At 42.1% G+C, this 26,864-nt stretch overlaps 2 protein-coding genes across 6 annotated transcripts in view; one reads left to right on the top strand and one right to left on the bottom strand.

Moving 5' to 3' along the window:
• Positions 1-3,443, top strand: part of FBXO11 (F-box protein 11) — an 88,905-nt gene extending 85,462 nt beyond the window's left edge. Inside the window, exons 20-23 of one of the 2 annotated variants that reach the window (XM_079791690.1) lie at positions 973-1,080; positions 1,381-1,489; positions 1,965-2,063; positions 2,178-3,443. In XM_079791690.1, coding sequence (XP_079647816.1) covers positions 973-1,080; positions 1,381-1,489; positions 1,965-2,063; positions 2,178-2,307 — 446 coding nt within the window. In that variant the 3' untranslated portion in view covers positions 2,308-3,443. The remainder of the gene's footprint in view (positions 1-972; positions 1,081-1,380; positions 1,490-1,964; positions 2,064-2,177) is intronic. The other variant, XM_079791689.1, reaches the window with a different exon arrangement.
• A 34-nt stretch (positions 3,444-3,477) lies between these two features.
• Positions 3,478-26,579, bottom strand: MSH6 (mutS homolog 6). Of its 4 annotated transcripts, none has more exons than XM_079791687.1 (10): positions 26,265-26,579; positions 19,722-19,921; positions 16,164-16,330; positions 8,520-11,064; positions 6,563-6,831; positions 4,841-4,958; positions 4,592-4,681; positions 4,073-4,227; positions 3,772-3,971; positions 3,478-3,650 (listed from the first exon to the last, which is right to left on the bottom strand). In XM_079791687.1, the coding sequence occupies exons 2-10, from the start codon at positions 19,879-19,881 to the stop codon at positions 3,569-3,571; spliced, it is 3,786 nt and encodes a 1,261-aa protein (XP_079647813.1). In that variant the 5' UTR covers positions 19,882-19,921; positions 26,265-26,579; the 3' UTR covers positions 3,478-3,568. The 4 variants fall into 4 exon arrangements, with proteins under 4 accessions (XP_079647813.1, XP_079647812.1, XP_079647810.1 ...); XM_079791686.1 differs by having other exon boundaries at positions 19,722-19,901; positions 26,265-26,463; XM_079791684.1 differs by having other exon boundaries at positions 26,108-26,462.
• Between the last annotated feature and the right edge of the window lie 285 nt (positions 26,580-26,864).

Below are 26,864 nucleotides of genomic sequence, written 5' to 3'. Positions count from 1 at the left end.
CTTTTGCTTAATAACTAAAGGTGTGCCAAGTGTGCTGCCAAAGTGGCAGAATGCCTGTCTGTTAACAATGAGAGTACCTAATCCAAGTTCTGGATTCTTCCACAAACCTGTAGGAAATATTGCTCTTTGCTGTTCAGTAGTAATTATGAAACATTAATTGGGATAGAATAAATGCAGCCTTTGTACTGCTATTAGGAATACAGAAAAATTCTAGTCCTCTGACCTCACACATTTTTTTTTACATCTTGGTAAATTAAATCTAAGTATCATCCTATATAATAAAAGGCTAATATGCTAAGTGTCCAGTCATGCATTCAACCAAAGAGTAATATGCTAATGGTATGCTAAGGCCACTCAACCGCTCGCTATAATGTGCACTGACCCCAGGGGGCAGACTCTCCAACTGGTAGGTTAGCTTGCTGCTGGGGTCCGGGCAATCCAGACTGAGTGAGACAGGCCAGACACGCCCTGGAGCCCTCCTGCGGTCCCTGTGGCTGGCCAACTTCCCGTGTCCCTCCCTGGCCCTAATCGTGCACCAATGGGGTCCCTCAGCCTGGCCTGCGCCCTCTCGCAATCCGAGAGCCAGTTTCGGCCCGATCCCGCAGGCCAGGCCAAAGGACCCCCTGGTGCACAAATTCATGCACCAGGCCTCTAGTGCATATATATTTCAACTTTTTGCTATTGCATTTACTTTTAATAATACAAATAACCATCTAGTTCCTTTTCAGCATATAAACCAGCTGCTACCTAATCATATTTCTAGGCACTGTTCTCTTAGTTTGCAAAATTTTAAAATGTCATTATTAAAAGTGGTGTGAACCATCTTGTATCGTGCCATTATAATTATTAACAGTGGAAAATGTTACTATCAGTGATTCAAATAAACATTTGTACTTTATTCCCTAGTTAAGAATTGAGTTTCTTTTAAGAAACTAGATAAAGTGATGCATCTGCTTTTAAATTTTACTTTAGGTATTGAAATTACAAATCATGCAACTGCAACATTAGAAGGCAATCAGATTTTTAACAACCGGTTTGGAGGCTTATTTTTAGCATCTGGTGTTAATGTGACAATGAAAGGTATGTTGGAGTCTACATTCTGCTTCTAAATACATGCACTATGCCATGAAAAGATAATATTCAAAAGCCACTGTTCTTTGATAACTTAATTCCTTCTGTCTCTCTACAAAGTTAGCAACAGCTGGAACTATTTTCAAAGAAAAAAGTTTTGACTTATTCTAGTTGGAATGTGTTGTACAAGGAAAATCCATTTTATTAGCTTATTTACTTCATTAAACTCTTATTAGAATAATCCTATAATCTATATTTTTAGATTAAATCTGTCCTCTAGAATTTTACTTGTTTTTTCTTTTATTACAGATAACAAAATAATGAACAATCAAGATGCCATAGAAAAGGCTGTTAGTAGAGGCCAATGTTTATATAAAATATCAAGTTATACCAGCTATCCCATGCATGACTTCTACAGGTATATTTCTAAATTATTTGTTAGTCCAGAAAAGGAGGAAGATGGTGATTCCCCCACACACACACACACTTAAATGTGTGATAAAGGCAAGAGTAAATTGGGTATTTGCCAGTGGAAAGATAATATAACTTAATTGTCCACATTGAGTTCTATGATGAATCTATTGGAGGATCCTGTTTGAGACCATAAATATCAGAAAAAGCACAAGTCATTTAAGTGTGGAGTGGATGTTGATTCCTCTCCCCAAAATTGTTTCAGTAGTGCTTAATAGGCAAGTTTCAACGGCCTTTCTATAACTGTTTTCCTCAGCAGAGCAAACAATCCATTTAATTAATTTTAGTCTCTACAGAACTGTGGGCTAGAGCCACAAAAATTTTTAGTCTTTTTTGTAAGCCAAAGCTCATAGGGTAATATATACAAACAAAATATAGTTATTTTGAATAACATGTTTAAGAAAAATGTTTTTATTTTTTAGATGTCACACTTGTAACACCACAGATCGAAATGCCATATGTGTGAACTGCATTAAGAAGTGCCATCAGGGACATGATGTAGAATTTATTAGACATGATAGGTATGTAGCATACTTGCCTGTTGTTATCACCCAATTATGCCCCCTCCCCTCCTTGCCTATTCTGTTACCCAATTATCCCCCCTTCCTAATTTTTCGGTTTTCATTTTGCTTTAGGTTTTTCTGTGACTGTGGTGCTGGAACACTGTCTAATCCTTGTACATTAGCTGGTGAGCCTACACATGATACAGATACACTATATGACTCTGCTCCACCTATAGAATCTAATACATTGCAGCACAACTGAATTCCTTCCTTAAAGAAAAAGTTCTGCCATTCTAACATCATAACTTAAAACATTTTTGGAAGATTTAGTACTTGCCCATGCTACAGGAAGAGACTGTATTAAAAATGGATACATGAGGTCAGTTGACACTATGAAGCTCAAGCTACCAAAAAGAAAGTGGCAATATATTGACTCAGGATCTCAAAGCTGGGTGTTTTAGCATTACTGTGTAAAGACATTTGAAGGGACAGAAGTGGGGGCAAAAAAAGCTGCAATTTTGTACAGATACCAACTTCTGAAAAAAAGCTGGTGTTTTTACAACTAGCATTGAATGCAGTCCAATTTGCAGTAGTACTCTCTTCAATAGACAAGCAGCTTTGTTGCTGCCTTTATGGACATGGGTACCAATTGCTTTTTGTAATATGGTAAAAAATGTGAGCTAGCACTTCTGCGTTACTTTTGATTTTTTTTAACATGTATTCAGATTGAGAAATATGATTTTAATGCTTTAATCTCATGTAGTTTGTTTTTTAATTTCAAGCAAAATCTTATTGTACTTGAATGTGCCCTGTTTTGTTAGCACACCTAGACTTGCTGTAACTGTACTCATGTCCCAGTATGTACGTTCTTTCTATGAAAGAGAAAACACTAATCTTAAATTATATCCAGCAATGTTTCTGGTATCCTTTAAGAAAAGTTAAGACTATTATTTCCTTCCCTTCCCTGTGCAGCATTCAAAATCACCCCTAGAAAAGTGAGTGTTTTAATGAGACTTCCTAGGAAGGGATGCACTGTAAAACAAAAGTATTCTTGTAACTCAGTTTTGTGAAAGGTAAAAACTACTATGTTTTAAAGTACACTTTAGAAAGTCTCTTCAAAACAGTCCTGTATTTGAACTCTGTTCATAGTTTGTTTTGTTTTTTTCTTTTTGAACAGTTTAGACAAACGGCTGGAAATTAAAACGATTTCCTGCATTAAGCTGAGACAAGTATATATACAGCCCTATACAGTTTCATAGCTTCCCTCCCCCATTTATGTGTATTGGTGACAGTGGGTATAAACAGCCTGAAAGTGTATGCATGTACCATAACATCTAGACTTAATATATTGTGAAGTATTCAATAACCATTATGTAGAAGGTAGGTAAGAATTAAAAGGGTTTAATTTCCTAGAAAGAAAATGGAAAAATGGTCATTTTTAAAAAATAAAGTTTATTAGATCATAATGTTGTCTGAATTTACCACCTTTGTCAAAAAAGCCAACTCAAAGCTTCTGATGTAGTCTATAATTCCTCAATCAAAGTCAGCAACTTATGGACAGCTTCAGCATCTATAGTTGACCTTTCACTAGCCAGGCAAACTTCCCTTAAAATTAAAAATAAAGAGGGGGGAGGGGTTTAGTTCACATTTTCCACACTGCATCACCCATCCCTCTTTGTTTTAATAAGGTCAGCTGCATGGCAAAATTATATCCAATTATAATTACCGAAATAATCTTAGTGAATGAGTCGTCTTCTCAAATTCTCTTGCTTTTCTATGTCCCTTTTGAATAACCTCCTCCGGAAGATTAGCAAGCCTTGCTGCATTAAAGCCATAGCTTTTAGGACAAGCTCCCTTAATGAATTTGTAAAGGAAGGTAATAGTCTCTTGACTGGGATCTTCACATTCATTTTCTACCATGCATGCCTAAAAATGAGAAATATTACATTCACATGCTAGCAATGGAAGTATCCAATTTGATTCTCTCAGAAACCTAATCAACTTCTGAATAAGCAGTTTGCACATACCATGTGTCCTAAGCGCACTGCAACGTTTTGAGAATAATCTTCAACTAACGAATGATAGTGGGTAGAAAACAATGTACGACACTTTATATTCTCAGCAAGTTCTTTAACAACTGCACTTGCTATTGCTGTCCCATCAAATGTTGCAGTACCTCTTCCTGTGAAAGTAAAATAAGCATAAATTACAAAGTAATGCAAAAAAAAAAAAAAAATCAGGATACATCAGTTAAAAGTTTTCTGCATTTAGGACCTGTTTAGCCAAATAGGTAGCTTAGCCCTGGGAGTAGTACTGCTCAAGTATCACAGGTCTTCACAAACTTCCTGTTAGTTCTCCTTAAATAGCCTCATTATCCCCATATTACAGCAACTAAATTTGAATAGGATTAAATTTAATAATCAGACTTGAGGAATATCTCATCTTCAGTTGTGGGTCTATATGGTACAAAGGTGAGTCCATTGATACTCTTTTTTAAAATAACTTGTTTTAAAGATTGCGTTCAAATGGAAATTTTAATGTCTTACCTAATTCATCCACCAGCACCAGAGAATGTGCTGTTGCATGTGTAAGTATACTGGCAGTTTCACTCAATTCAACAAAAAATGTACTTTCACCTTGGGGGGAAAAAGAAGTCACAAATGGGTGATCATTTTATTGGAGCAATTTACTAATTGAATAGCCTGAAAGCATTCTGCTTCACATAACACCAAAAAATATAAAATAAAACATCAAATAACAAAGCCTTACACGAGGAAAAAAAAAAAAAACCTCACCTGACATTATTCTGTCTGAGGCACCAAGTCTAGTAAACACTCTATCAATTGGTGTAAGCCTACACACCTCAGCAGGTACGTAACAACCCATCTGGGCAATTACAGCTAATAGGCCGGCCTGTGAATGAGGGAGGAAAAGGTATTTTATAACTGGTTTAAAGAATATCATAAGATAGACAGGCATATAGAGAAGCATATCTCTATACACAAAAGACAGTAAGCCAAGCTAAACATTAATCTTTCCTAAGAAACATGTAGGGAGAGTCCAACACTATAAAAAAAGAAAAATCTTCAAAATCCTAAGTAGGAAAAGTGACGCTTAGAAGGCAAAAGGCTTAGGGGCCTGACTGACTTTATTTTTATTTTTTTAATATATTTTATTGATTTCAGAGAGGAAGGGAGAGGGGGAGAGAGAGATAGAAACATCAATGATGAGAGAGAATCACTGATCGGCTGCCTCCTGCACGCCCCCTACTGGGGATGGAGCCCGCAACCCGGGCATGTGCCCTTGACCGGAATCGAACCTGGGACCCCTCAGTCTGGAGGCTGACGCTCTATCCACTGAGCCAAACCAGCCAGGGCCCTGACTGACTTTAAAATCTCAGAACTTTTGTATATTAACCCACAACACTAGTTGATTCTCAACTCTGGCGTATATACGATAGAATCAAAATACCCATGCCTAGAACCAATTCCAAACTAAATGAATTCATTTCAGATGATAGAATCCTCCCTGTACATTTTTGTTCAACTCTGATTTGATTAAAAATAAAGTGCTTTGGCAACAGAAACTAAAATCGAAACGAAGAGATTATTAGCATGGGTATGCAAATTGTCCACATTTTTTTTAAGGTTGAAAAACCACTATACTACACTGTATGTCTCTCTCTAGTTAGCAAATCTGGTGAACCTAATATATAATATACCGTATTTTCCGGCATATAAGACGACTGGGCATATAAGATTTTCCTGGGTTAAAAAGTCATCTTATACGCCGGAAAATACAGTAGTCCAATATATCTAATCCATTATATCTAATTCCATCAATATAGTCCAATATACCGTATTTTCTGGTGTATAAAACGACTTTTTAACCCAGGAAAATCTTATACACACAGTGTTATACGCCGGAAAGTATGGTAGTACAGGAGAGCAGAAGGGTCACCAAACATTTCTGTCAAAGGCTCAATGTCTTTGTCACATACTCATTAAAAATGTAAATTATCACATAGGCCAATCCTGGGTATAAAGACAAAAATATATTTGTCTTCCCTAAAAGCAGTTCCCAACAGTTACTACGTCACAAATTTTATTTGGTTTTCTGTCTGAATAAGTCTGTCATGGTTCTTTTGTAAGAATTCCTGTAAGTCTAATTGAAGGGCTTTCCTGAAACATTTGCATAATTTTTATTCATTATATGCATCTACCTTCAGGGGAAATTAATTCAAATCAAAAATCTTATAAAGAAATCATGACCTAAAATCTCCCTTGCCTTTTTAATATATTCTTCCCTTAACATCAGGCAGATAGCGATATTTGATCATGAGAAAAAGACAATTCTCAATTTTATAACACAATGAGCTTCCCTTTGACTCCTTAAGTCACTGATTGAATCCTATGTAATTCATGTGCTATTTGGAAAAGGATGGCCTAAATATGTAATACATTCATTCTTAAACTGTTACAAGTACCTTTCTGTAGCAAAACCTGAAGTCAGTTTACCTGTCTCATGAGTGTAGACTTGCCTCCCATGTTAGGTCCAGTAACAAGCACACAAGAAGCTTTGCCATTTTCTTCCTCTTTCTCCTCACAGCCTATTAGAATGTCATTAGGAATAAAGTCATCTCCAAAAAAAGTCTTCGTAATGCAGGGATGGCGGGACCCTTTAAGGTCTAAGAAAACAGGAGTGTCTTCTTTTGGTAATAGAACTACTGGACGACACATAGGACCATCACCCCCTCGACTATAGTTAGCCAAGCACAATAAGACATCTGTTAAAGAAAGAGAGTGAGGTTCATCATTTTTGAGGTTTCTTGATAATCAGAGAGCCAACTTCTATAAAATGTCTTCCAAAAATGCTTTTTCAGTGCAGGTGGTGTGTTCTACTTCCTTCCAGTTTAGACAAACAATAGTGACATCATTATCACTAACTCCACAATACAGTGCTTTCATTAACTGTTCATGAGTCATTAGCCTAAGTGTTATATAGTATGTGGTTTCATTATGGACTTTATAATTCTGAAGCTAAATTATCACTTTTGGGGAGAAGCAGAACATTCTGACATAGGTACAATTGTAAGAGGAAAATTAATTCACCAATTTTGAACACCTGTGCTGAGGGAGGATTTTTCTTTTAGTTGATTTTAGAGAGAGGAAGGGAGAGGGAGAGAAAGAAACATTAATAGATTGCCTCCCATCCATGATCCTTCAGTGCACAGGACAACAAACACTGCAACCAGCTGAACCACACCGGCTAGGGAAAGGAAGGATTTTAATATACCCACCAAACTTTGAAACTGTATTGGCTTAAGGAAAAAATGTTGCACACACAATACAAAAATATACTATTCTATTCCTGACAGTTGGGTTCAGATCACAATTATGCTACAAATTTACGTAAACTGGTAGCTATATTTTTTAAACACACACAAAAAAAACCCTAAACTATAAAACAGTAGGGCTCCAAATAAGTTGGCCATGAAATACAAAGAAAAATTTATGAAGCTAAAAGATTATAAAATTACAAATATATAAATTAGTGCTTTTAGAAATCAACTGTAGGAAAGAAAGTGACAATTTGGGCTAAGAAAAAGGGAAGATTAAAATCTTTTGAAAAGGCATGTCAGGATTCATTAAAATACCAAAAAAAAAAAGCAAAACTCATGAAAAAAATTAAGTGATGGGTTAAGGGCCGAAACCGGTTTGGCTCAGTGGATAGAGCGTCGGCCTGCGGACTCAAGGGTCCCGGGTTCGATTCCGGTCAAGGGCATGTACCTTGGTTGCGGGCACATCCCCGGTGGGGGTTGTGCAGGAGGCAGCTGATCGATGTTTCTCTCTCATCGATGTTTCTGGCTCTCTATCCCTCTCTCTTCCTCTCTGTAAGAAAATCAATAAAAAATATATAAAAAAAAAAAAAAAAAGTGATGGGTTAAGGGATAGTTTGAAATTAACACAACAAAAAATAGATTAAAAACTGTATTCATGAAAAACTAAAAATTCAATGTAAATTGTCTCAATCCTGGCCAGTGTTGTTCAAGGGTTAGAGCTTTGGCCTGTGCACCAGAATGGCCTGGGTTCCCTACCAATCAATGTGTCTCTCTCAAATCTGTTTTTCTCCCTCCCTCCCTTTCATTCTCTCTAAAAATCAGTGGAAAAATATCCTCAGATGAGGATTAACACACACACACATAAAAAAATATATTTTTTTAAGACTGAAGGAAGGCCAGAAGGCTACTAATAAGTCTCCAGTGACTAACTTACATGACTATGGCCAACCTACTCATTTTGTCTAGTGAGGAGGCAAGTATATTTTATACTTGTCAAAATATAAATAATCTTACTTGTGTTTTAGGGATATGCATCAATGGGGACTCTCCAATGGACTTAAATTTTAATGCACAACTGGAACACAGGACTTTACTAACCAAAGCCTTGGAAGCAAGCTTGTTGAAAATCTTACCCAACACTGCGATGCATTCTACAGCAGCCTGCCAATTCTTGTAATTTTTATCAAAGTTATAGAATAGTCGTCGCATGCAGTCCTTCAATGATACGTCTCTCCGTTCTTCCGCATTTATAAGATTAGCCAACTTCTTCTCAATAGTTTTGGTCCAGTATCGTTTACAGCCCTTCTTGGTGGATTTCAACTCATATTCTTCTGGCAAATTATGGGTGATGAAATTCTCAGGAATTTCCAACTGGTAACGGTTTCTACCAATTCCCCAATATACTATAGTTCTACAGCCAATTCTACTGCGCTGTTTCTCCAAGTATTCCAAGAGGCTCTGCTCATTTTCTTTTATGTCAGCAAGAGCTTGGTCATAATCAGAGTCAAATCCTACTTTGGGAGTAATCACTCCAGTCTTTCTAGCCTTTTCATGGTCAAAGGCTGTATCCCATCGGTTCAGTTCTACAGTTAAATCGGGAAAATGACCTTCAGGATTTTTCGTCTTCAGAGTAATGACCTGCTTAAGAATTTTAGACTTGAAGTCATCAATGACTTCTTCCATAGTCCCTATAATTTTACATATTACTTTGAATCCTTCCAGAGCAGAAAGGAAATCAATAATCTTTTTTTTGCTGTATGTAGTTTCTTCATACATTATAGCCCTGCTATCTGGGTGGTTCTGGCTCTTCAAGGGAGACCCAACATTATGAATTTTACTCAATAGCCTCTCAAGGTCTGGAAGCTTCTTTAAAAGATCTACAACCTCAGTGATTTTGTCAGGCACAAACATTAGGTCTTCGATAGCATCTAAACGATCATTGATAGCAAAAGGGTTACACAGTGGGGCACACAGCCACTGCTTTAGAAGCCGCTTACCAAAAGGAGTATGGCAAGTATCAATCTTCTCTAGTAGGGTACCTTCAGTAGAACCATTTGTTCCATTCAGAAAAATCTCCAAGTTGTTTAATGTCACAGAATCTAGCACCATTCGTTGATTGGCTTTAGAAAAAACAGCACCAGGTCTTGTAGCACTGACCATGTCAGAATCCAAGGGAATATATTCTTCAAAATTAGCCATTGATAAAAGCTCCTGATCAATAAGGCATTTTTTGAGGTAGAAGACACAACCACCTAGAGCAGAGAGGGCCAATTCACTCTTTTCTCCTGGTGTCAACCCAACAGAATCAGACTCTGAAGTCATACCTTTAAGCACGTGGGGTAACACCACCCCACTGTCCTCATTTAACTTTTCTTTAAAATATCCTTCTTCAAGAAGAGTTCTCAAAGTTTTGGCTGCATCCCAAAACTGGGAGCCTGGTATCAGACCTTCCTGAAGAGAAGAGGATAATGAACCCTTCAGAATCATCTTGGTTTCTGTTGAGAGATTTCCTCTCTCAAACAAGACTTGTACTGGAGGATAATGTGCCACGAGAGTCCTAAACCTTGAGCAATGGCGATCATCTGAAAACTGTCCTATGAAAAACTTTCCCAGTGAGGCATCAACAAAGCATACACCATATACTCGAGTGTGGCCAGAAGTATCTTCCTCTTTTTCTTTAAGGCTAAGTAGATACTTACTGTAGTTCTCAGAGGGGTCACCTTCCAGCACACTGTACGTCTGTGTACCCTTAGTAATGATCCTACAAATCTCCCTCCTCACCACTCTATCATGCTTAGATATGTGTGCCATCTTTCGGCATCTTGCCTCCATCATTTCTGGGGTCTCAGTCTGTTCCACCCGTGCTACTTTATAGCCCTTCTGAACCAGAGAATCTGAGTATCGTCCAAATGCAATTTCAGGGAAACCAGAATGGGCCCAGTTGCCTTTCATGAATACCAGCCCTAGTTCACTGACTCCAGTAAGAGCATCCATGTGGTACAGCTCATAAAACTTCCCAACCTTATAAAATATGACAAGATCAAAGTTCTGAGACTTAATCTGCCACCACTTCTTCATCCCAGGAGTACAGGAATTAAGGAAATCCTCAGGCACGTAGAGTGTAGATGCATCAAAATCTGGATGATCAGGTCGCCTCCTGTGCACATCTCTTCTCTTTTCCTCCTTAAGCCATTCTAAAGTTTCATGATACCAAACAGCTGGGCGACTACCATCATCACATCTTCCACTAATATGGGCTAGGGATTCAGAATTTTGAGGGGCAGAGAAAGCACACAAGGTATTCCTGGTTTCTGAGGAAATGCCAGTTGCTCTTTTACTGACAGGGGGCATTTCCTTCCTTGAAGTTTTCCTTTTGAGAGAGCCGTTTCCAGTCACCATTCTCTTCCGCTTTGGAGCAACTTTGACAAAGCTTTGCAGGCCTTCGCTGTCACTATCCCCCACTCCACTGCTTATTTCATCACTGCTTCCTTCTTCCTTAGCATCTGGCTTGAATTCCACATCAGAGCCACCGATGTCACTCTCAGAGTCTGATATGACTCTGCGTTTTTTAATTTGGCGGCTACTTCGCCTAGATCCTTGCACCTTAGGCCGCACTTCCTCTTCGCTCTCAATTTCATTATCTTCTTCATTCTTATCTGATGCATAAGTTGCACCTACCTGGCAGGCAAGGAAAGAGCATGTAAAAACAAAGCAAAATTTGAAAAAGTACAATATTACTGTGAATACCTCTCATATACCAAGAGAAAAACCTGTGGCAAAGCCAGGTGCCACATGAACCGCATCCAGCATGGTCAGTGGTGAACCTGAGAGGGAGGCAGTGAAGGATTAAAGAAAACAGACAAGAGAATATAGTTGAGGCCAGGTGGATCACTGCACCTGGATGAGGAAACTGTAAGCATTTTATAGTCAGATCACATAAAGCCAAACAAGGGAGTGGTCAAGATGTTTACAATGTTCTTTCCTATTGTTGCACTTCTCTGAACTCTATCAAACTTTGTTTTGGCAGCACTTGCTGCACCTCCCACTGCCCACATCCCTCAGCCACCTAGGATCACAGGGTCAGACCATAAAGTCAAGCTTACAACCATAGCCTTTGGCTATAATTGTGCTCAAGCTAGGACTTATATGTGGCTTTGCCACAAGAGGACCATGCCCTCTCATCAGTCTGAGGCTTGAACCTGTCCAAATGCTGTAGCCGCTCTCCACAAAAAACCAACCTTGAAAAATGAGAAACAATTCTCTTTCTCAAGGAATATCAATTTGTTTCACCTAACATTAAAACAGGTATCACACTACAAGATTAAGCAATTCTGTCATGACAGTTATATCCTATACAATAGTGATGAAGCATGACCACATATATCACAAATGCCCATCTACCTAATAAAAGAGTGACATGCTAATTGACCATACCTTCGTGATATCCACCAGCCAATCAGGAGTGGCTATGCAAATTAACCCAACAAAGATGACGGGTCCATTTGCATATGCAAGCACCACAGCAGGGGAGGGAGGGGAGGCAGGCATTCCGCACCACTCTGGGCCTCTGGGAAGCATGGGAAGGTGGAAAGGCAGCTTCAGGACGAAGCAGAAAGGTGGCTCCAGCCTGAGCGAAGGCAGTGGTGGCAGCCTGGGAAAGGAAGGCCCATTCTTGCACGTATCTTCGTGCATCGGGCTTCTAGTAATTGATGTATTCATTAGTCATAGCTATAGAAATAAAATCTTTAAGTCTCCCTGTTTATCTTCCAGGGTTACCTCTTCTACAGATAAACGTATTATGTAGTTTGTTTACCATTTTATATACCAATTTTTTTTTTCCAATCCTCACCCAAGGATATGCCCAGATAAGGGGAAGAGAAACATCTATCGATTTGCCTCCCTTACACACCCCAACTGGGAATCAAACCTACAACCTAGCCCGCCTGTGTTGCTCAGTGATTGAGCATCAACCTATGAACCAGGAGGTCATGCATGGTTCAATACCGTCAGGGCACATGCCCACGTAGTGGGCTCAATCCCCAATAGGGAGCATGCAGGAGACAGCCAATTAATGATTCTCTCATCATTGTTACTTCTCTCTCTCCCTCTCTGAAGTCAATAAAAATATATTTAAAAAAGAAAAAAAAAACACAACCTAGGTATGTACCAACTGAGAATTGAACCCATAACCTTTTGGTGTACAGGACGACATTCCAACCAACTGGGCCCCTTTTATATATTCTTTAGTATAATAAAGCAGTAAGTAATCTACACTGATTCTAGGCCCCTTGATCTTCCACAAACCAACAGTATCTTCTTAGGCAAAGCACATCTACTTATGGATCTCTATCACATACATAAGGCTATGTGATCTCTGTAGTTACTATCCATCCAGTTCTAAACCTGATTAATGTTATGACCCCGTGGTCTCAACCTCAAAATTAAAAACTTTTCTTTCATTTCTCTTAAAATACTCATTATGTTAACTCACATATTCCCTCATCTATAAAACAGAATAAAACAAAAATCAAGCTTATAGATGCATCTCTTTTAAACACATATGTCATTAATTTACTAAATTAGAAAATGTTTTAAATGATTAAGTTAATTGTTTTAAATGAACAAATCACTTGTTCATTTTCTTCACAGGATTTAATTCCATCAAATAGAGACCATTAACATTTGAAACCAAGGTTGTACTTCAAGGTTACTCAACCTCTATCCTTATACAACAAAAAGTATTAGAGCACATGAATGGATAATGAATTTCCTAAGCTTATTATTGGATACCATGACCAATTTTATCACTATGTCCTTCCAGCCCTAGCTCTCTACTTATTACCACCTCTTATAGCCATGTGTCTTCCAGCAGGCTTGAGGACATTAATAAAATGGGGTGCTGGGCTGCAGAGACTATGTAATCTAACTTACCCTACAATACAGGGAAGTATAGAAGTATGTGTGCATGAGTACTAACGTATATGCAGAAGTGAATATAAAACCAAGATGGCAGCATAGGTAAACACCTCAACTGCTGCCTCGCACAACAATATCAAAACTACAACTAAGACAAAACAGACACCATCCAGAACCACAGGAAAGCTGGCTGAGTGGAAATTCTACAACTAGAAGAAGAAAGCACATTGAGACTCAGAGGAGCTGCAAAAGGCTGAGGTACAGAGACTCGCACGCGGAGAGGATGGGCAGCTGTGTGCATGGGCGGCTGAGCGCGCAGCTGACTTTCTAAAGCGGGAGGGAGAAGGAAGCTCCGACTGTGCTGAACTCGTCCCGGGCGAGAGGCTGGGAAACCAGACTCATTCGGGGGGGAATCTGGACTGTCAGAAAAAGAGAAAGCACACTGAGACTCGGGAGCTGCGGAAGGCAGAGGTCAAGAGGCACGCGCGCACGCAGAGAGGACTGACTGCTGAATGCACGGCAGCTGAGTGCACGGCTGGCTTTCTAAAGCAGGAGGGAGAAGGAAGCTCCAGACTGCACTGAACTCCAGTTCCAGGCAAGTTTCTGGGAACCCCCGACTCATGTGGGGAGAAACTGGACTGTCTGGCAGCGGACGAAACTCGAGGGCGGCTTTCTCTCAGAGGTGCTTGCAGCGATTACCGAGGGACACTGAGACCCAGGGCCCTCATAGGGCAGGGCTGACGGGAAACCAAGGCTGTCTGCTCAGCCCTAAAACTCCGCCCCATCCAAACTGAGCACAGAGGCTTTTGCAATTTTGCAAGTCTTGTCTCATAAGTGTCTCCAGCAGAGAAGTTCTCCGGGCGTAGACACAGCTGATCCTCACAGCCAATTGGCCTGGAGGTCAATTCTTCCCAGTGATACCAACAATAATCAAAACTTAACTACAACAAGGCTGAGCACACAGTCCACAAAGAGGTGTACCAAGAGTGTCCACCTCAGGTAACTGGGGAAGCTGAGCCCCTGTGCCCTAGAGGACACCTACCACACAAAGCTACTCTACCAACTCAGGGAAGCAGCGAAAATGTGGAGACAAACAAATGAAAGAAATGGAGGAAAACAAACGACTGAATATAGAGTTCAAAACCACGATTATAAGGTTTTTCAAGAATTTCCTAGAAAAGGCCAATAAATTTAGCGAGACCCTTGAGGATATGAAAAAGGACCAACTAGAAATTAAACATACACTAGCCGAAACCGGTTTGGCTCAGTGGATAGAGCGTCGGCCTGCGGACTCAAGGGTCCCAGGTTCGATTCCGGTCAAGGGCATGTACCTTGGTTGCGGGCACATCCCCAGTAGGGGGTGTGCAAGAGGCAGCTGATCAATGTTTCTCTCTCATTGATGTTTCTACCTCTCTATCCCTCTCTCTTCCTCTCTGTAAAAAATCAATAAAATATATATTTTTTTAAATTTTTTTTAAAAAAGAAATTAAACATACACTGAATGAAATAAAAAACAGTATACAGAGACCTAACAGCAGTCTAGAGGACTACAAGAATCAAGTCAAAGATCTGAAATACAAAGAAGCAAAAAACACTCCACCGGGAAAGCAAAAAGAAAAAAGAATCCAAAAAGTTGAAGATAGTGTAAGGAGCCTCTGGGACAACCTCAAGTGTACCAACATCCGAATTATGGGGGTGCCAGAAGAAGAGAGAGCAAGATACTGAAAAGCTATTTGAAAAAATAATGACTGAAAACTTTCCCCACCTGGTGAAAGAAATAGACTTACAAGTCCAGGAAGCACAGAGAACCCCAAACAAAAGGAATCCAAAGAGGACCACACCAAGACACATCATAATTAAAATGCCAAGAGCAAAAGACAGAGAGAATATTAAAAGCAGCAAGAGAAAAACAGTTAATTACCTACAAGGGAGCACCCATACGATTGTCAGCTGATTTCTCAACAGAAACTATGCAGGCCAGATGGGAGTGGCAAGAAATATTCAAAGTGATGAATAGCAAGAACCTACAGCAGTGATGGCGAACCTATGACAACCATTTCTGATGACACGCAGTCGCATGCTGAGGATGAAGCATTTGCTGCTCCTGAGGATGAAACATTTGCGACTAGAGTCTTGGAGTTAGTTTTTTCCTCAAAGTGACACACTACCCGAGTTATGCTCAGTTTTTTTTTTGGCGAAGTCTGACACACCAAGCTCAAAAGGTTGCCCATCACTGACCTACAACCAAGATTACTCTACCCAGCAAGGCTATCATTCAGAATTGAAGGTCAGATAAAGAGCTTCACAGATAAGAAAAAGCTAAAAGAGTTCATTACCACCAAACCAGTATTATATGAAATGCTGAAAGGTATTCTTTTAAGAAGAGGAAGAAGAAAAAGATAAAGATAAAAATTATGAACAACAAAGTGACAACAAATACTATGTATCAACAAGTGAATAAAAAATCTGATGAAAGAATAAACTAGTGAATATAATAGAATCAGGGGCATAGAAAGGGAGTGGACTAACAATTCTCGGGGGGGGGGGGAAGGGGTGTGGGAGGTGCGGGAAGAGACTGGACAAAAAGCGCACACCTATGGATGAGGACAGTGAGGGGGAGGTGGGGGGAAGGTAAGGGCAGAGGGTGGGGTGGGAACCGGGTGAGGGGAGCTATGGGGGGGGGGGGGGTGGGGGGAAAGAGGAACAATTGTAATAATCTGAACAATAAAGATTTATTAAATTTAAAATAAATAAAATTTTTTAAAAAGTATATGCAGAAGTAAAACAAGAGAATGTCACTTTAATATGCCACCCCTTTTCCATCGTTCTCCTAGCCGAAATAACTGTTTGCAATGTCTCACCTCCATTTCTTCCTCTTCTGGTTCTGAGGGCTCATCACACACTGCCAATTCAAGCCTCTTAATCTTATCTTTATTCAAGGCTTCATCTGCACGTTGCATTGCTCTGAGTATTTCAGGCTTTGCACTGTAAAAATGACCTCCTTTCTGGGCTTCCTTTGATTTTGAACCTAAAAATATATATTTATAAATAAGAATTGTTGGCTAGATAGTTGGTTCAACCTACACCACCTGCCCAAATGAACAAGAACAACAACCGAGTATAACTTTTGCTATACCATTATTTTTATTAATATAGCTAGATCAATAAAGCCCACAAGGAAGTTAGTTATCTTCAGGGTAAAACTACCAGTGAAACTGAAATTACCTATTTTACTTCCTTGCACTTATATCACCCAGGACCACGTAGTTGCTCTTCTAATGACCTGGAACTATAGCCTAACCAAACAGGTAAGGTATACCGCTTCAGGTGAGGCATGAGATGTAAAGGGGTTTGTTTTGAGACCCTTTTTTTAAAAAATTACTTCAGGAAGGTAAAGACTACACACAGTTAAATGAAGTTATGATAATTAAAAATAAGTTTACCCTGCCCGGCCGGCATGGCTCAGTGGTTGAGCGTCAACCTATGAACCAGGAGATCATGGTTCAATTCCCAATCAGGGCACATGCCCGGGTTGCAGGCTTGGTCCCCAGTGTGGGGGCATGCAGGAGGCAGCCTATCAATGATTCTCTCTCATCATTGATGTTTCCATCTTCTCCCTCTCCCTTCCTCTCAGAAATCAATAAAAACTTTAATTTTTAACCCTTTGCACTCGCTTGCTTTTTTCTCGATTCCTTTATTCTAATGCTAACCGTGTCGAGTCACACTCAACATCCGAGTGCAAAAGGTTAAAGCTGTAATATTAACTGAGCAAAAAGGTTAATGGTACAAAATTACTTGGTTCTTTTCTAGGAATCATAACTAGGAATGTCTGTTTTCTTCTGCCCAAATATAACTATAATTTAAAAACAAACCTGAATCTAAATTTAAGAGATCCAAACTTCACATTATTTACTTCTTTCTGTATACTAAAACTAATAGGACATCCTAAATTTTCATGGATTTAGCAACTTTTATGGGCTGCCTAAAATAAACCTGTTTTCCCATTTCTCTAAAAAGCTGCACCAAAGCTACAAATTGCAATAATCAAATTCATTTGTAGAGAGGCTCTCAACTTTCCTCAATGTGCCTATTGCAGTTGTACTCACCCCTCACCTATCTAAATTCATTTGCCAAAGCTGTGTTTAGAATCTCAGTTACTCCTGGAAAAAGACCTCATTCAACATAGGGTCCAACTCACTCATTTTATATGTAAACAGTATCAGAAATAAATTACTTTGGCCTTGGCCACTGTGGCTCAGTTGGTTGGAGCGTCTCCCATACACCAAAAGATGGCAGGCTTGATTCCAGGTCAGGGCATATACCCAGGTTTCAGGTTCGGGTGCATACGGGAGGCAACTGATGTTTCTCTCTGACATTGATGTTTCTTTCTCTCTCCCTTCCTTTCTCTAAAAGTCAATTAAAAAATTTTTTTTAAGAAATTACTTTGTTGACCAAGATGGTACAGCAAATTAGTGGAACAGACTAAATTTCCTGCGTTAGCTCACTGGGAAGAAGTCAGAGAAAAGGAGGTCTTGAAGACAGGATCAGGGGGTGAGCCCCAAGTCAAGCTGCCGCTGCCCACTGCTCTCCTGGCTACGTGTCTCATGGGGACCCTTAGAAATAAAAAGTTCATGCCTGGGAAGGGCCACAGGTGTGCTCTTGCGTGAGCCCACATTGAGTCTTTGTCCTGAAGGCTTTTTATCTTTTTTTCTGCAGGCAAGAATCTTAGGGAAGACTTTCAGTAGACTATTCATCAACTTTCCAGATGCATTTTTAATATGTTGATGCATCAAAATGAGTATATTGGGGTGTTTTGGATAATAGTTTGGTCTATTTTACTGTTTTACTTTATCTTAGATCTCTCTGGCTTTAATGGGGGTTTTGTTCTTTATTCCCCAACTTCATCTGTCCTTGGGTTTAGCTGACACAAATGGCCTTGAGTCTTTGTTCTCTATTTTCCCAGGCCAGTGTGATTTAAGCTCTGTATTTTCTGGTTAGGAAGGAGGGTACAAACAAACCATTTACTCTCAAGTGTCCTTGGTTAGGGAAGATATGGTCTTGTAACTAACAAGCTGCCCAAATTGTTGGGCCTTACTTAATTTTCTTGTCTCTTCTGATTCCACAACAATGAGTTAAAAAATGTCCTAGGCTGGCCACAGCCAGTATGATTCAGTTGGTTGGAGTATCATCCCGTACATCAAAGGTGAGTTCGATTCCCAACTGGGGTGAATACCCCGATTGCAGGGTCAATCCCTGGTTGGGGCATGTGCAAGGCAACTGATGGATGTCTCTCTCTCCCTTCCTCTCTCTTAAAAAAAAGTCCTAACTTGCAAAATCTGAGGATAAAGACTTGTTCAGGTTCGATGCTTGAGTGTACAGTCACTGTGTTATGCAATCATACTATGCATGCACTATATAATTCAAGAGATTTGACAGGGTGCACAAAACTAACCCAAGTGAAACTACACACTTGTAGTCTGCTGGTACCTGTGAAATATGGCTGGACCTGAGAAGAGAAAGTTCAAATTCCAGAAGTTTGATATGAAAGTGAACTCAGATGTGCTCAATGGTGAGGATTTCTTTTAACCTTTTTTTATTATTATTGAGACAGAGAGAGTAAGTGGAGGAAGAAAGGAAGGAGAGGATAAGAGAGAGAGAGAGAGAGAGAGAAACATTGATTTGTTGTTCCACATATATATGCATTCGTTGGTTATTTCTTGTATGTGCCCGGACCGGGGATCAAACCAGCAACTTTGGTGTATCAGAACCATGATCTAACCAACTGAGCTACCCAGCCAGGGCATAAGTGAGGATTTTTAAGGCCAGGTAAGCATACATCTCCATTTGTCCTAGAGAATGCCATGTATCCTGATAGCATTGCCTTTCTTTTTCATACTTTAAGATATTGTTTAATTTACCCTTTTCATGTCTGAATTTGATGTTTTGGTCCAAATCTTAAGATCCGATTATGCTATCATCTTTCCTTTAAGGACATGATATGCCCAGCCAGTGTGGCTCAATGGTTAAGTGCTGACCTATGAACCAGGAGGTCACAGTTCTATCCCCAGTCAGGGCAGTAGGGGGTGTGCAGGAAGCAGCCCATCAATAATTCTTATCATTGATGTTTCCCTCTCTGAAATCAATAAAAATATATTTAAAGGGGGGGTGGGGGCATGATACTGCTGTAAGTCACTTAAAGGACACAAATATTCCATTCCACACACCAACTAGTTGAAGACCAGATGCATCTTAATCCTTTTCCCATGCTAAAACCTTTGCTCCACCACTCCTATTCACTGTATGGGAGATGCTGACACTTCACATGTGTGGGCTGTCATTCTCATACTTACATACATACACACACACACACACACACACACACACACACACACTGTCACTCTTCAAAGTGACTCTCTTACCTGTATATGGCTTTAATAGCCTTCTGCTAACCCATCCCCTTGTTGGGCTGTCATCAAAAAACTGTACATGAACTCGGGCAGACTTCCCTTTCTCACGGATGAATGTTCCATCAAAAGGGTGGTTGTAAACCAGGCAAGGCCACCAGGGATAACCCTCCATCTTGGCCCAAACCAAATCACCTGGTGAGAAGTCACAAGAACTGTTGCCAAAAGGAAATACATAACTTGGTTAATATTTGGTTTCGTTTCATTAAAGGGAATTACCCATGAATAAACAATTCCAAGGAAGGTATTAAGACTCCTCTGAAGTCTTCTGGCATTAACATTCAAGCATAGACATTCTAGACTTAATGATTTTTCAAAATCAAATGATCAAGTTATTTTTTTAAACAATAAGCAAATATCACAATACATAAGACATAAGCCAAACATAAGTAAAATGAATTTTGCTATTAAGATGAAAAACTTGCTCAGAATCTTTGGTAGAATGTTGATGGCAAGAAAAAGGTATAGACTCGATGTACATATTGCTCTCCAAATTACAAATCATACCTATACTTACTCCAATATGGTATATGTCAGCAAGTGGCTACAGTATTTATTAATAAAATACCAAACATGCCCACTATGTAATTTGCTAATTATATTAACTACCAGTGGCCCGGTACACGAAATTTGTGCACAGGGGAGGAGGGGTCCCTCCGCCCAGCAGCCTGCACCCTCTCCAATCTGGGACCCCTCGGGGGATGTCCGACTGCCGGTTTAGTCCACAGGGATCGGGCCTAAACCGGCAGTCGAATATCCCTCTCACAATCCGGCACCGCTGGCTCCTAACCTCTCACCTGCCTGCCTGCTGATCACCCCTAACCACTCTGCCTGCCGGCCTGCTCACCCCCAACTGCCCCCCACCGCTGGCCTTCTTGCCACCAACTGCGCCCCCCCCCCCCTTGCTGGCATGATCCGCCCCCAACTGCCCCCCCCCCATGCTGGCCTGCTCGCTCCCAACTGCCCCCCACCAGCCTTCTCGCTCCTAACTGCCCCTCCCCTACCAGCATGATCACCCCCAACTGACCCCCCCTTCCGGCATGATTGCCCCCAACTGCCCCCCCCCCCGCCAGCCTGCTCACCCCCAACTGCACCCCCTGCCGGCCTGATCGCCCCTAACCGCCTCTGCCTTGGCCCTGCCAACATGGCTTTGTTCAGAAGGTCTCCCAGTCTAATTAGCATATTACCCTTTTATTAGTATAGACTAGAGGCCCGGTACACAACATTCGTGCACTGGGGAGGGGAGGGTCCCTCAGCCTGGCCTGCACCCTCTCGCAGTCTGTTGCCACTGCCGCTGTGCTCGTCAGCCGACCCGGGCTTCTAGCTAAGCAGCTCTCCCCGTGTGGGAGCGCACTGACCACCAGGGGGCAGCTCCTGCATTGAGTGTCTGCCCCCTGGTGGCCAATGCATGTCATAGCGACCCGTCATTCTGCCTTTCGGTAGATTTGCATATTAGCCTTTTATTATATAGGATTACCTCATTAGATTTTGCTTGTGATCTTTAGTTAAGCTCCTCTATATCCCAAACACTACAAAAGCTACCTAGCCCACTACTGCCCACCTGCTATTAAAAATCTAGTTTTATGGGGGGAAAGTCAACAGATAAGTGCCCAAAATATAGAGTGCAAAATGCCTACAGAAGCAAAATAGATTTAATCTTCACAAAAACTGATTTAACCCTGAAAGCTTCCTGCAAAAGGGAGAGGAGAAAGGGGAGAGAAGAGAGAAGAATCTAGCTAACAGACTACAGAAGAGCCCCTCAATGATGGAGAGGCCAAGCTGAAACCGGTTTGGCTCAGTGGATAGAGCGTCGGTCTGCGGACTGAAAGGTCCCGGGTTCGATTCCAGTCAAGGGCATGTACATTGGTTGCGGGCACATCCCCGGTAGGGGGTGTGCAGGAGGCAGCTGGTCAACGTTTCTAGCTCTCTGTCCCTCTCCTTTCCTCTCTGTAAAAAGTCAATGATGGAGAGGCCACAAAGCTGATATACCCTGCTAAAAGGTTCACTGAATAACTACTAGAATAAGTACATTACAAACAATATTTTAAACTTTTTATTTTTTTAATATTTTAGACATTTTAGAAAGTGATCATTAGTCAACTGAGGCCACCTTATTCAGACCCAATCATGAAATTAATGTGTTCCTTTCTTCAAAATATGTGCGCAAAGAAACTGGAGCATAACTTCAGCTAGTACTTGTCTCAAGGCCTTTATAAGTACATATAGTCTTTTCTCAATTTATAGAAATCTATAGCTACCTATAGTTTATAAATATTGCCACCAAGCTAGTCATATGGGTCATCTTCAAACAGGAAGCTCTGTCTGCACAATTCAAAGTTCTTATCATAGCTTCTTCCTTACTAATATATCTATTAATTAACAGGAGACAAAGACCCTTATCACTGTGCATCACTGTGAGGAATGGTTTGTTTACAGGCCTCCCTATAGTCAAACAGGCTTTCCCTTCACTTAGGCAGATAGCCACTTAACCACAAAGCCTATCACACTAGTATCAGAAAACCACAAGCTGCCCTGGCCAGGTAGCTCAGTGGTGAGAGCATCATCCCAATACACCAAGGTTTCGGGTTGGATACCCAGTCAGGGCACATACTACAATCAACCAATGAGTGCATAAATAAGCGGAAACAAATCCATGTTTTTTCCCCTTTCTCTCTAAAATCAATATTTAGAAAAACAATTTTTTTAAAAATCTAGTATCAAATGCCCATCTTTCTTAAATACTGTGGAAATGGTCCCCATAGTAGAAGGCCAAGTGTAAATAATGCTATGCTTTTACATTGTTTATGCTTTTAAAGGTCTTCTGAGGTCCTTACTAACATTTGAGGTCAGACCTCAAAAAACAAATAGGCTCTCCCTCTCTTCTAACTTTCCCTTTCCTCTCTCCTTCCCCACAGGTGTGTTACCTTGCCTTTCTCTCTCTAAGCTTCAAGGGCCCTTCTTCTCCTATGCAGCCCAGCTGGCTCACTTCCACTATCTCTACAACTTTCTAAATAAACTTTCCTATAATTTGAAGAAAAAATAGCATATGCTCCCTACACAATACATAAAGCACAACCATACAATAAATGTGTCTGTTTAACATGGATGTAGGAATAATGTATTCATGTTCAAGTAAACTGTCTGTTAAGGAGGGTGCATATGTAGAGAAGGAAAAAATATTTTTCCCTTCTACCCTTCTGAGTTCTTGGCTGAAACCTTCTGTAATAAAAGATCAACAAGAGAAAGGCAAACAAAAGACTATTAACATGCAGACCTCCTATATTCATGGGAGATACTAAGGGAAACTCAGTAACTCCCAGGGACAGCCCAAGTCACCACCTTAAATATCACCTGCAGTTACAGACAAAAGAAAGATGGAGAGGCAGTTAATTAAGGAAGATTACCAGGAAAAGAACAGTTAACAAGGGTAAAATTGTTATGCAGATTTAAGTTGGTGCCTTCTCCAGTAACAGTCTTATAATTTAGTCATCCTTCTCACTGGTACACAGAGGGGAATATCCTCACAAATGGAGATTTCCTTTATAAATGTAAATTTCCTGTACAGATGAGTAACTTCTAGTTTTTCTTATGTCTGCTATTTCTCAAAAATAATCAGGTCAAAATTTTTATGCTAAAGACGCATATTCTGAGAAGGCACATCCTGCTACTCTTCACACACAACTATATAAACGTTCGAAAGAGTTGCTTAAATGAGGGCAACACTATAATTACACTTGGACTATGGAAAAAGCTGTAGAACATTAAAAACTTAGAGGACATTTCAAATCAACTACTCAGAACCACTAATCAACTCTTGGATCTTGGAGTTCTTTGATGGAGGAAAAGGGGACACATGCTAACCTCAGGGAAGGCCTGTGTGGCAGTCTTGCAAACTCAGAGACCTCAAGTAACCACAAAGGATGATCTGAAATTAGAATTTTTTAACTAAAAGCAGTTTATGGTGGATAGTCATGTCCTAGGCCTGTATCTTCCCTGATAAAGGTCAATCTTTAGCTTAACTGAGTCTTCTATTGTGGGGTGGGTTTTTTTTCCATCTACAATAACATCTCTCTGGAATGTCAAAGTAATTTTCTTTTTCCAGACCAATCAATGCACAGGCACCATTCTGTGGAGACCACAAACCCTCATTGTTAATGAGTTAATTGTTTGTGTGTTTTTTCTGTTTTTTAACATGTTTTTATTGATTTTGGAGAGAAAGGAAGGGAGAGGGAGAGAAACATCAATGAGAAAAACATGATCATCGATTGGCTGCCTTGTGCACATCCCCTGCTTGGGATGGAGCCCAAAATCCACTGGGAATCTAACCAACGACCTCTTGTTGCATGGTCGACGCTCAACTACTGAGCCACACCAGCCAGGCTTGAGTTAATTGTTAACTGTTAACTACTCTATACCTACCTATGTAAAAGAAGTAGGTGTCTGTCATTTTGCTTTTTATCCAATCCCAGAGGTTTCCCCACTTTGCTTTCTCCCATCTCCTTAATTTTTCACCAATGGATTTCATGTAACCCATGTGCTTAATTGCAATGTATAAAATAAGGTGCAAAATTGCCCTTCTCTGGAGCATTATCTCAATTAGTTGAGATTTTGCTTCCTGGCAATTGTGGATAGTTTGGCTCAAATAAACTCACAAAAATTATCTACAGGTTTGAATGTTTGACACTTTATATCCCCTGAACCTGTTTCTTCATACTTTCAAATAGCTACCATAACACTTTATGCCTAAAACACCTGGGATACAGTAAATGTGAGCTTTTCAAAATATCACCCTCTACTCTGACAAAAGGGCAGCCAAACCCTGGAATAGCACTGAGCAGCCCAGAAAACAGGACACTTCCAGGCAGGCTTCCCCCACAATCCCGTTGGCACATGGCTGCCCAGGGCCAGATCCAGTATTTACGGACTCACTCAACTCCAAGAAAATTATGGTATCCCATCCTCCCATAGAACCATCAACGAATAATGCACTATTTTATAAAACAACATTTTCTTCAACTCGACACATACATCCCATGTGTCAAAATAGATTATCGGGTGGGTGGAGGTGGAGAAGGTAGTACGGGGAGATAAACACTGATGGGGGGGGGGCGGAAATTAAATTAATAAAAATTAGCCCGGCCAGTGTGGCCCAGTGGTTGAGCATCGACCTATGAACCAGGAGGTCACAGTTCAATTCCCAATTCCCGGTTGTGGGCTCGATCCCCAGTAGGGGACGGGCAGGAGGCAGCCTATCAATGATTCTCTCACATCACTGATGTTTCTATCTCTCCCTCTCCCTTCCTCTCTGAAATCAATAAAAATATATCTTAAAAAAAAAAAATTCTCACCCTCGCCAATGTTGTTCAGTGGTCAGGAGGCAATCAGCCAGCATCTCTCTCTTCTCACACAGATGTTTCTCTCTCTCCCTCCCTCCCTCCCTTTCACTCTCTGTAAAACAATTACAAAATATCCTAAGGGGAGGATTAAAACGTTTATTAATAGATTCTCAATTTTTCACTTATTTTGGTGTATATTCTATCTACCTACGGGATAACCCAGGCGGAGCCAGCACTTTCTGCTCCCCCAACCCCGTCCCTACCACTCACTGGGACCAACCAGGCCGCCTGGTTTTGCGGTGTGACACACCTCCGACGCTCTCAGCCAGAGGTCCACCCAACTCCGAACTCTCGCACAACAACAAAAACTCAAAAACCAGGCCGGGGGCCCATCGCCCCCGTAGCGTCTTGGCACCGGAGTCTCCTATCCAAACATCAAGCTGAGTTCCCCGAACGTCTAACAGGAGCCCCAATCCACTATCCCAGCTTCTGGAGGGGAAACCTTCCCCGGGCACCCACCCGCCGGGCGCCGCGCACGCACACCCTCCCGCAGGCGCTCCTTTTTCTCCGTCACGCCTCCCCGGCCTCGGGCAAGCACCACCTCCTGCCCCGTGCTGGGTATGCACCCCGAAAAGCAACAGGCAAAGCTCCTCCCCCTCTTGGATCAACCCCCCGTGTTCCCACCTCTCCATTCTCCCCGTTATCTCCAGCAGCTAGCACTGCCCTCCTCCACCCAGACCCCCAACCTCTTCCTTCCAACTCGGCCGTCTCCCCTCCCCCCCTTCCTCCTGCAGCCCATTTCCTCCGACCCTGTTTACAGTCTACACTCCCAACGCCACAAACTCGGCCGCGACACACTTTCAAGCCAAGTGTGCAGCCCCACCTCCTCCGAGCCCGGGGCCCGGCCGCACGCCCCCGCCGGGTCCCCAAAGCGAGCCTCCCTTCCCGGAGCTCCGCGGTCTCGCCGCCGAGCCCCCGCCTTCGGCCCCACCCCCACCCCGCTACCTGGAGGAAACCGCCGGAGTGGTCGACCTCCGCAGCCCTCCGTTGAGGTTCCTCGCCTCGGGCGGCGACGCGGAGCGCCCGGGCCCGACCTCGCTCCAGGCCACATCCTCGCTGGGGGAAGGGGAGGCCCCGGTGGCGGCGGCGGCGGCGTCTGCACCTGAGGCCTTGACCGGGGCCTTGTTGGCATTGTTCAGCCCCGCCGGAGACTTGGGGAAGAAGCTGTACAGCGTGCTCTGTCGCGACATGGCGACAGACGGCGAGGCCCAACCGCTCGTATCGGAGCGAGCGACCAGAGGGACTGCATCCACCGCGCGGCGCCTGCTGGCGGGAAAGCTGGGAGGGAGGCGCGCGCGGCGCTGGAGGGACTCTGGCCTCAGCCGCCAATCGGCGGGCGCCTCCGTGTGCGCGGGTGGCGTCACGGTGACGCGCGCCCGCCTCGCCCCCTCGAGGCGACGTGGGGAGGGGCGGGGCCGGCGCGCGGCGCCGTGCGCAGTTGCCCGCGTGTCCCCCACCCCCAGCCCCCGACCCCATCCCCGCTCCAGCCCCCGAGATGGGAACGGCCTGGAGCCTGGCGCGCAGACGCGGGGGGCTGGTCTGGACTGGAACACCTCGGCCGGAAGCAGGGCGCAGCTGCGGGGCTACGGGTCGCGAAAAGCCTTTCCTCTCTGCCTGGAGAGCGGTGGTCGTGGGGGCTGCGAGCTGGGGCCTGGCTCGCGGGTGCCTAGGTCTTGGGGGCGCAAACCGAAGGGCGCGGAAA

This window comes from Cnephaeus nilssonii (genome assembly GCF_951640355.1).
Source record: "Cnephaeus nilssonii genome assembly, chromosome: 15".
NCBI classification, from domain to species: domain Eukaryota; kingdom Metazoa; phylum Chordata; class Mammalia; order Chiroptera; family Vespertilionidae; genus Cnephaeus; species Cnephaeus nilssonii.
Note: the sequence above shows the minus strand (reverse complement) of the source record. Positions and strands in the feature narration are given on the sequence as shown.